Source organism: Paramisgurnus dabryanus, chromosome 22 (genome assembly GCF_030506205.2).
Source record: "Paramisgurnus dabryanus chromosome 22, PD_genome_1.1, whole genome shotgun sequence".
NCBI classification, from domain to species: Eukaryota; Metazoa; Chordata; class Actinopteri; order Cypriniformes; family Cobitidae; genus Paramisgurnus; species Paramisgurnus dabryanus.
In genome coordinates this window covers 22,885,348-22,896,820 of record NC_133358.1, presented here as the reverse complement: position 1 = coordinate 22,896,820, position 11,473 = coordinate 22,885,348, and the positions used below count along the sequence as shown (strand labels likewise).

At 33.9% G+C, this 11,473-nt stretch overlaps 1 protein-coding gene across 1 annotated transcript; it reads left to right on the top strand.

The window, feature by feature from the left end:
• The first annotated feature begins 3,588 nt into the window (after positions 1 to 3,588).
• LOC141281386 (uncharacterized) lies at positions 3,589 to 10,060 on the top strand. Its single transcript, XM_073813126.1, has 6 exons — positions 3,589 to 3,643; positions 6,508 to 6,765; positions 6,869 to 7,138; positions 7,295 to 7,398; positions 7,626 to 7,673; positions 7,914 to 10,060. The coding sequence occupies exons 1-6, from the start codon at positions 3,589 to 3,591 to the stop codon at positions 7,968 to 7,970; spliced, it is 792 nt and encodes a 263-aa protein (XP_073669227.1). The 3' UTR covers positions 7,971 to 10,060.
• The last annotated feature ends 1,413 nt before the right edge of the window (positions 10,061 to 11,473 follow it).

Sequence of the window (11,473 nt, the reverse complement as noted above, 5' to 3'; positions counted from 1 at the left end):
TTTATGACCTTTAAGTCCTCATTCAACACTGCAGCATTAAATTGGCTTCCTTTAAATCCAGTGGCATTCTTTAAAAAAATAATTTTTTAGGATCTTACACAAAATGTTTTGTACACTATACAAGGCATAACAAAGTTTTATAGCTCACTTATTATTCAAAATCCACTTTTACAAGGTGTTTGGACATAAATGTGTGTTGGTGGTGTGTGACAACCATACAATGAAAAAATCCCCCACTCCTTTTTAATACAATGTGACATCACACTGATTAAGCCCTGCCCATGGTCAGTGACTGACAGTCCTGCATTACCATAGTATCCAGTCTTAGCGAGTTGTACGCTGTCCCCCATATCTCATAAGGGAGATAGCATTGTCTCAGGAATGACAACTATTTGAACTGAAAGCACTCATGGTATCTTTTGTTAAGGGAGTGAGGAGTAGAAACTCATTTGCATTTAAAGGTACAGCACGAAAACAGAATGTTTCTGCTTCCACTCAAAAAGAAGGGGCAGTTTGGACATGATATAACACATTATCTGTGGAGTATTTAGAGATGAAACTTAACAGACACATTCTGGGCACACCTGAGATTTATTGTATCTTGTAAAAATGGACATAATAGGTAACCTTGAATGAAACCATGAGTCAGGATTATTCCTCATAACTTTACCGTGAGACATAAGTATCTAAATAAAACAATGATCAGACAATAATATAAGAATTGGATTATTATTTTTTTAATAAAAAGTGGTCAAGTCAAGTGAAGTGAGTTGGTCATATTTCTGATATAAATTTCTAACAGATAATTTGTCTAGTAAGTAAAACATTCAACTATTGAGTTATTACGCATTCAGTTCCTTTAAATTTGAGACTTAAAGTAAGGTTACTCAATGATTAATAATAAGGAAGTCACACCTTAGACATGACTTAAATATGTAAAATGAAATCTAAAAACATTCAGTATTCAGTTGTAGTCTTGATCTGTTGCCTCAGATCTGTCACAGTTACAGCTAGTACAAGAAGTTCAATTAAAGAAACGATCCTGAAGCAATTCTTTAAGTTCATTAATTCAAGGACAATGAGAGAAGTTAAATAGTAAATCACGTTTAAACACAAACTTTAGAGTTAGTGCCTTTGGTGTCCTCTGGTGGCCAAAGTTGGAAATCATTTACATTGTACAGCTACATAAATGACAAACAATGAATCTGCTAAAAACCGTTTCAGAATAATTATTGGTGTCTAAAATGAAAGGAAATCTTAATGTTCTGTCTTTCAGAGCTATTTATTCATTGATAATGATCTGATGATGATTATAAAACATGCAAAATTCACAGATTAAAAGAAACAGTACAGTAAACACATAAAATAAGTTATTTCATTTCATTGAGTGTATATGAATAAGATGTCTGTGTCACAGAGAAAGGTTGGCATTGATGTTGCCTTTAAGCTTCTCGCTGCTGAGACTGTGTATCATTTGAATCATTTGTGCATTTTTGCTCAGCTCTTCCTCCATCTTTTTCATCTTGGCCTCTAACTGGGACTTCTCTGGATCAGTATGTGGCCTATCTAACTATATAAACAGTTAAGTGACAAAGGTTTAAAGTGCACCTATTTTTATTGCTAAAAACAAAGTTATTTTGTGTATTTTGTATAATACAATGTGTTTGCATGGTTTATGGTTTAAAAACACATTATTTTCCACATACCATACATTTTTGTAGCTCCAGATTTCCCTGTCTTCCTGAAACTTACGGATTTTGTACAAATCGCATAGATTTGAAAATCTCTTTGTCTCTGATTGGCCAGCTAATCTGTACGTTGTTATTGGAATACCTCCGACGCTCCTTACCATGTTTGAAAGATTCGGCCACAATGCAATGCTAATACACACTAATACACACTTACACACCAAAGGAAAAAAAGTTGTTCTTTAAAGTCACAATTTTGAGTTTTAATATCATAATTATGATTTTTAAAGTAATAACTATTACTTTTACGTCATTATTTTGACTTTTTAACTCATAATTATGACTTTAAAAAGTCATCATTTTGACTTTTACCAGAGCATGATTTTTTCTTATGAGGCGGAAAAGGGCTTTCATATATTTTAGATATACAGACGCACCTCTCTGAAGTCATTTAAAAGTCTTTGTTGTTGCATTGCATTCTTTTTACCATTGGACCCAAAGCACATCTGGATTCCTCCATCCACAACAAATCTCCCAAACAGAAAAAGTAAAAGCAACAAAGCAAAATAGAACTTTACCTTTACTTTTAAATATGATCATTGATTTATATTCTAGCTCTATTGCTTTGGTGACAAACTGCTCTAAACATTTTTTGTGAACAAGCACTGCGTGATGGAAAGCCCTTATATGGAGTTGGTTTGGGCGTATAATATGCAAATTACCAAACTTGTGCCCGCCACTGCTCGTTTACCTAAGAACTAGTCTGCGTCTGCTGACTTCGGCGGCATGAAGGCAGCTCCAGGAAATGCATTCAGACAGCCTTTATAGGCAGTGTAATGGAATTCCTTTTAAAATATAAACAGAGAGCGCCTTTGTTATAACTAATCCCATATTTGAAAACTAAAATACTAATTTCTTGCTTGAAATGCAATTAAATACATTTTATTTGCACTAAATTTGTGCTCCAGCCACTTTCCTGGCGTCATTTTATTTTAACCCGACCAGGCTTGACCAATCACATTTCCAGCGCACATCCACGCATAGAATTGTGGGACAAGATGATAAAAATATCTCAAGAAACAGGAAGTAAACCAAAATTCATGCCTTGGAGAGCTTTCGGACACAGCCCAAGTATAAGAACATGTGCGTATACGCACATTTTGTGAATAAGGTGGAAAGTTTTCATAAGAAGTTTAAATGAAAAACGTACGCAATTATTAATTAATTATCTGTAAATGGATATTTTAAAATGGTTTCATATTGTTTAAGCTCATTTCAAATTACAAATTAGTGTCTATCACCAAATTCTTGCAGCATCAGCGCAGTTTCTGTAATATTTTTGTTTCTGTAGCTTAACTAGAGCATCGGTCATGGGTTCAAATTCCACAGAACAGATGTTTATACCAATGTATCTTGAATGCACTGTAAGTAACCTCTGGATAAAAGTTCCTGCCAAATGCATCAAGATAAATGTTATGTTAAATGTATGTAATATAAAGTTGTAGTCCTCAGACCCTTTAGCAAAGGACGACTGAAGAACTACATAAAAACTGACAAAAACCTAAGAGATCAGCCTCAGACGTAACGCCCACAGAATGTTGGCTTCAGTATTGAAGGTCTGGCTATGTGAGACTAGAGAAGTGTTAAATAACTCTTTCACCTGTCAGATCAGTCCAGTAGGGAGCAGTAAAATCCCATTTAAAATTGCCAAATGCATCCCAGATCGTTTACTTATACTATGCCCTATATACTGTGCCCTGTGTGGGCTGTACCATTCATTCAACTGTAGTCATTCAACAATTTCAGTTTGTTCAGGAAAAACTTGTTTAAAATGAAAGTGAGAAGCAGTGCTTTGTAAAAGGAAACAAATGCCACACGATGTTTTGTACAAAATTTGACTATGAAACTGGTGATTTTAAGCTTTATATGGATCCTGCCTTTAACTCTGAGTGGAGGTAAGAAACAACATCTACTGTCTATCTAAAACAAAAATACAGAAAAGTTAATTTAACGATACAAGTAATAACTACATTCTAAACAATGCTGGGTTATTTTCTGTCTAGAGCTTGGTCAACCCACTGAGTTGTAATTTGTAAAAAATTGGTCCCAAGCTGTCATAGGTCCTAATAGCCTATGTACATTTGAGCTAATATGAATACTTTAGGTCCAAATGTGTACTTTTTGAAAGGGTACCAGCCCAGTGACAGCTAACTAAATACTATGTTTTGACCATTTCTTCTAACAGTGTATGTTGGGTTGTTTTAACCCATTGCTGGGTCAAATATAAACATTTTCTGGGTTGATTTAACACAGAATTTATCAAATTAACCAGAGTTAATTTAACTTGGATTTGCCCTTTTTTGACCCGCTTATAACTATTACATTTTTAAAGAAATTATAATTTGTGAAACACTTTGAACTTTGAGTTTGTTAATAGCATGAAAGAATCTATTATTATGTCAAATTTGTTCATGTTGGTACAGAAATGTTTGAAGTTTTCAGAAAGTTTTCTTACTGTTTCATAATACAAGATAAAGTCAGGCCAACATGACTGCTAATTAGCTGATACAAAGTAATACTAAAATGCCCTTTGATACACAACTTTTTTTTGTGTATTAAATTATTAAATTATTACCAGTTAATAATAGCAAACATTGTGAATTATGCCACATGCTTCACATGATGTTTTAAACTCTATAGGCATTTTCAAGGCTGTTTGTTTCTCAATAGCTAAGCTGATTTTAACTCAGAAAAACACATGAATTAACAGGAAACAGTATGAATAGTGTGTGCAGGCTGAATTGACACATTTATAGATTTAGTCTCACATGATTCCATTGTTAAAGATACAGTTTTAAACTTGCATCAATTAATTTTCCTACAGGCATTCATGTGACCTGTCTTTACTCTGAGGAGTGTGTGTTGCCATGTAAATCAGACCTACATGACATTATTCACTGGAATAAGCAGGACAAAACTGTCCATTCATTCTACCACCAAAAAGATCAACTGGAATATCAGTCTGAAGAATACAAACATCACTGTTCTCCCAATCTGAAATCAATAATGGAAATGTATCGCTCATCCTAAAACAGATCCGAATCCAAGATGAAGGGAGATACAAGTGTTATGCAGCAAGTAAAAAGTTAAACTTTGAGAAATATATTGCTGTCTCTGTTGTAGGTAAGATTTTGACAAAAATGTTCACTTTCACCCTTAAAGGGGCGGTTTCCTGGACAGGGATTAGACCAGTCATAGACTAAAATAAATGTAAGAGCTGTCCAAACTGAAATTGACATATCTTAAAATACATCAGTGCCCTTTCTTTTGCCTCAAAATGCACACAAGTAATGTTTTTAGTAAGGCATGTTTCTTAAAACTACACTGCAAAAAATGATGTGTTAATTTTTTACACATTGTGTGTGTCATGCCATTTAATGCGTGTTATTTCATGTTAAAATAAATGAAAGCGACAACACAAGTTGTGTTAAAAACAGTGATGGAAGTAATGCAGTCACAATTAGTGAAATTTTAATGAGTTGGTTACTCATGATACTCTATTTTGTGATAAATGAACACTTGCAGACAAGACATTTCTGATCTAACATCGCAGGACCATGGGGGGCGCCACAATAAATAATAAAAAATAGAGTAACGTGAGTAACCAACTCATTTAAATTTCGCTAATTGTAACTGCTTTACTTGATTTAAAAAAAAATATATACTTTGTTACATGTTAATTACCGTTAAAAGTAGTGGAATTACAGTAACAGAATTAATTGTAACGCGTTACTCCCATCACTGTTTTAACACAACTTGTGTTGTCGCTTTCATTTATTTTAACATGAAATAACAGATGGATGGAAATCTGTGAACAAATGCACTAGAAATGTAGACAAATAATATAAGATTTCTAAAACTGATTTATTATATTTCATTTTATTATGCTTCTAATTGCTTCAAACATAACCATATTACTGAAACTCTTATTTAATTTCATCTTCGGCAAATATTTAAAGAGCCCTGACATGTTTTCTTGTAAATTTTTTAAACTGCCTCGTATGTTTAGGTTGAATAATTTCACTTTAATGGCAATGAAAACGTTATTAGTCAATAATTGAAATGCCTTATTTTCACAAATGTCTCTTTTTCAGCTGCAAATCCATGCAAGTGCATGCAAGCTTTTTTAGCAAAACGTTTTTAAACAAGACACAGTTAAACAGTTGCAAAATCACTAAAGTAACTCATGGTAGTGCAAAAAGAAATAAATAACCATAACTATCAGAATAAAGATGATCAAGAAAAGCTCTTTATTTATGATCCAGCCACATACTGTACCTGTAAATTGTGCACTATAGTCACTATTTAAATTATATCAACAGACTGGCATGTAATATTGTTTTCCAAATGTTTAAGCTCCTGTAAAATCAGTGGATATCACATTAAAAAAGGACACAATCACCTGCAGCACCAGTGGAGTTTATCCAGAACCAACAGTGTTATGGTCTTCAAAGCCAGCAGTAGAAGAACCGGGGAACAATTACAGCAACAAAACAGATGAAAACCTTTTTCTGGTAACCAGTGAACTTAAAATAGGCAGCATCAATGACGACTACACATACAACTGCTTAATAACCAATAAAAAAGACAACAGCCGACTACAGCTACTCTGAAACAGCAAGGTAAGCTGGTAAATTCAACATCTCTGGCCATTGGCATACATTTGATGTGAACACTGTGTAATGTGAATATATTGAGCAATGAGAATCACACAACACATTTGAGCAACATCAGACTGTGAAATCTTCTGTTTTTTTAGAAATCTCAGTGACAGATGAAGTAACTCTCCCGTGTCCATTTACTAAAGACAACTACTTCATCTTTACATTTTCCACCAATGTATTGAGATATAACAGTCAAACCTCTGACCAACAAATCTCTGATGAGTGGAAAGACAAAGTGAGCTTTTCCCCAGAAGATGGGACAATAAAACTTTATCATTTAAATAAAGAGCATTCAGGAACTTACACCTGTAAAACTACAACAGATACTACATTCACTAAACACGTGGTTTCAGGTAAGATGCTTTTTTATGTGAAAATAATGTGGTATTACATTGTATGATTGGTGTTATTTCTAGCCCATTTTTGTTATTAAATGTGAAATATTTGACTTTCCAGGGAATGAGGATACTTTTAAATGTCCAGTCTCTAAAGACCACAACTACAATTTCACCTTGAATTTTGACACTACTGTTCTGAGCTATGACAGCCAAACTTCAACAAAACTGATTTCTGATCAGTGGAAGAACAGGATTATCTTTTCACCTGAAGACACTGGAGTAGTTAAACTCAATGGTCTCAATAACAAAGAGCATTCAGGGACATACACCTGTATGAGCTCTACAGCTCAAAATAAATACATCATACATACTGTAGTAACACTAACAGGTATAAAACCATTTCTCATCAGTGCTTTTGATTTATTTTGGTACTGAATCAAAGAGACATCAAAGAAATAAATGAAAACTTGATAAAATGCCCTTAAAATAGTTGTAACATTTAAGTGGTCACTCATATTTAACATTTATTTTTTCTCCTACACAGGTGTGACAGCTCACACAACCTTACTGGCAATTGTCATCCCTTGTATACTTATTATAGTCCTTATTTTGTCAGTTGTGATCATTTTTTTGTATAAGAAAAACAGGGTGAGTTGTTTTATTTTCTATTTCTATTTGATATCTCATGATTTGATGATTGATTCATTAAACTAATCACAGATCCACTGAAGAGCTAAAACACTCATGTCACTTCATTACATAATGACTGAATCTGCCATCCTGAAAAAAATCTACAATACCTTTTCTGATTTGAATTTAAACTATAAACAGTCTATTAACTGACAATAATGTATTCATATGCTATCTTAACACAGCAATCTGAACCACCATTTGACCTACAAGAACCACTCAATGGATCAACAGTAAGCTGTTCTCTGGCATCTTATAAAGTCTGCAGTGTTTTTGATATCCCATCATTTAATGTTTGATTTGAAATGTGAAATAATTCAAACCCACTGATTAAAAAAAGTGTAGATGCTCCTTTATTAAAACACTTTTCATGACGTAATACATGAATATGCCTTGAACACCTCTTCTGATTTGAATTTAAACTCTTGACTGTCCATTAACTGTGACAATAAAGTCTTCATGTATCTTCACAGCGGGTTGCCAACGATAAAACAACAAAACTTTCATCTGATCTCAAGACCACAACGTAGCATACTCCGAAACTGAACAATATGAGATTTTCCTGAGCAGCAACCCCTTAAAAAAACTGTCCTCTGGAGAAACCATTGGAACAGTAACCTGGTTTGTTCATTTATCTATAGATTAACAAACTTCTACATACAGTTTATGAAGCGTCTTGTGGATGAAACATAACAAGGAATTCCAGGACATAAACTTTATTTATTATTGTGTTTATATTTATATTAAATATAAACAATACAGAATGGAGACAAGAAGACAGAGAAACCAGTGAGACTTGAAGTGATACTGTCATGTCCTTGAACTGTCAAGCCTGTGTACATAATTGTCTTTACATGACTGACCGACCAAGTGTTGGATTTATTTGAGCCTAAACATCTTACTGGATTCATTGGACCTTCAAACACCACTGCAGGCATACTAACCTCCAAGTTGTGTAGCCTGAGAATACATTTTTAATGCTTGAAGGACTTTTTATTTCCTTTTGTCATATTTGACCTCTGTCAGAAGTGGATGGATTAGATTCCAGTCATACAGAGGCAGTGAGGTGTGGATGAAACCAGTTTAAGAACATTCCACTACAACTGACTGTAGATACAAGAAGTCAACACCGATACTTCACTTCTTCATGAGAACAATCACATTTTACAAACACTATGACCAAAATATTCTTTATATTATTTGAGCTATCCAATAACATTCTTGCTTTTACTGTTTTATTTTAAAATATGGTGGTGTTATGTTTGCTAATGGATGAATGTGTAAGGCAAGAATCAGCCAATGCTGTTTCACTATAACTTGAAAAACACTACTGGGTAGACACAAAATGAAGTTATTTACACGTTAATTTGTTTGGGGTGACCAGGGTTAAGGTGGCAGTGTTTAAATTTTTTACTTAAATGATTCACACCAACTGAGCATTCCCCCCAGAGTTTGTATAATAGAGCCAAATCTGCCAAGTGAAGTGAACACGCCCTAAAGGTGCTAATAATCCATTGCCATGACAAGATCAAAACATTGAACTTTATTCCAATCCCTCAATATTTATTATAAGCCTATTATGTTTACAGGGGCTAAACTTTATGGATTTATTCATGTCTGAGGCACAATCCTGAGCAGTTCAGATTTTCTCTATACTTTAAATTCCAAAATCTTTAAATCTTAATGTTTGCACTTTCTGACACATTGTCTTGTTAGGTTCTGTTTAACCAGGGTTATATTTGCTATGAAGGATCAAATGTATTAAAAGGAAATTCTTGTGCTGCTACACAACAAGCCATAACAAAGTTTTTATAGCTTGTTAAATAATAAAATGATGAAAAAAATATGAGTCAGGATTATCATCATAACTTTAACATGACACACCTGTAAAAAAAATCTAAATATAAAAAGCACTAGTCAATGTTTTGAGCTGTCAAAAGTGTTTATAAATAATATAAAAATGTGATTATTAAAACATTTTATAATAAAAGTAATGAAGTCAAGTGATTTTTGTCAGACTGAATTAAGTTTACATAAAAATTACTAAAAAATGGTGCTGCAAATGTTTTTGCAGTACATAGTCCCTAAATATTTTGGTTGACAGGAGGTGTGTATGTTAATGAACTGTAACACAAGTATTTTAAACCTGTGCAACTGGTTTACCACGTTTAAGCTTTTTTGTTGTTGTTGTTTTAAAACAAAGAAAAAACAATGCAATGCATCACCTAATCTACAGTATGTTTTGTAAAGCTCATACTACTACTCATGTTAAAAACAACTTCAGTACCCTGCTGGAAAAACCATAGCATAGTTCTCATGCTGGTTTGGTGCTGGTTCAGCTGGTGGTCACCATCATACCAGCACCAAAACACAACATATGCTGGTCTTGCTGGTATGACCAGCATGGGATGTTGGTGCTGGTAAAGTATTCTGGTCATGAACATACCAGCAGTATCCCAGCCATTGCTGTTTTTAAAGTGGTTTGTTTGGTCGGTCCACCTGTTGTGTACTCTCAGTGCCTGATTAAAAATCACTTCATGAAGCGCAAAGGTCTACTGTAGTGTGTGGAGGAATGTTTTAGATACATTTTAACACAGTCGTTGTCCATTGATTATTTCTTTTATGGCCCTAAAATTGAGTTGTATGATACCGCCAGTGACTGTTCTGATGCATTTCAGCACCCATGAACAATGAATACAGTAATCCTAAATGTGGTTTCTCCTAAAGTGACTTTAATAAGTGATTCAGCATTAAAGCATTCAATTCCTTCAAATGTGAGACTTCAAGGAAGGTTACACATTTATGAATACAAGGAAGTCCTTAGACATAACTTTTGAACGGAAGCTACTCAGTTGTAGCCTTTTTTATTGCCTCAGATATGTCACATTTACAGCTAGTTAAAAGTTAAAGATAAAAGTTACAGCTAGCACAACAATTCAATTAAAGAAACAATCTTGAAGCAGATCTTTATGTTTATCAATCAAAGGACAGTGAGAGAAGTTAAATATTAAATCACAGTTTCAGAGAAGTGTATAGTCTTTAAGTTCAGCAAATGCTCATTTCAGAGTGTTTATATGTTCATTTTATTTAGAGAAAAACTTAAAAATATATATTTAAGAAACCTAAATAAAAAACAAATAGGTTTCGGTGAAAATTGCTGCCACTACCTGGATTGACATTTTTACACTTGCTAAGTGTGTCCCTCCCCTCAGGTGAATAATACTACGTGCACGCTTGGGATCATCACACACTGGAACACTTTGGCTAAAGGAAATACAGCATGTAAGTAGTCAAGTGGTCAAGGGCAAAGATCGCAAGTGTGGGTATTTGGGCCCTGTCAAAGGACAGCACAAGCACAAAGCTGTGATATTGGTACACCCTGGATGTGGCATATCTGATCATTTAAAATGTACTATATCATGCAAAAATGCTCACTGCAATGCCTACATCCGCAATAATAAATCAAATAAAAGATAAAAAATAAATGAATAACTTTTAGATGTCATGAATTTTGTCCCTTTTTACCAGAAACCTCTGTTAACTTCTACCCCTGCTCTTTATGGCAGAATTTTGCAGTTATCAACCCTTCATCCTTATCTCTTCCCTGGCTTTTTCCTGTGTTTTGTTGAGCTGTTGATAGTAACCTTTCCCCTTAGCTCATATTAAAAGTGAAAGAATTTTTATTTTGAAAACTTTCAGGGAATGAGGGTATGTTCAGTCACTAAAAGGACCACATGCTACAATTTTACCTTTTTTTGCTACTGACTTGAACAATCACCGACAAACTTCTGTAAACATTTCTGACCAGTGGAAAAACAGAATTACCATTTCATCAGGGCAGTCACACTCCATTCTCCCAGCAAAACCAGTATGAGCTACACAATACAAACTAGATAGGCTATCATTAACACTGTAGTAATATTAATAGGTAATTTACTATTGCTACTGATGATTATGTTCATCTACTGAATTATGTTTAAAAATGTTTATGACCTTTAAGTCCTCATTCAACACTGCAGCATTAAATTGGCTT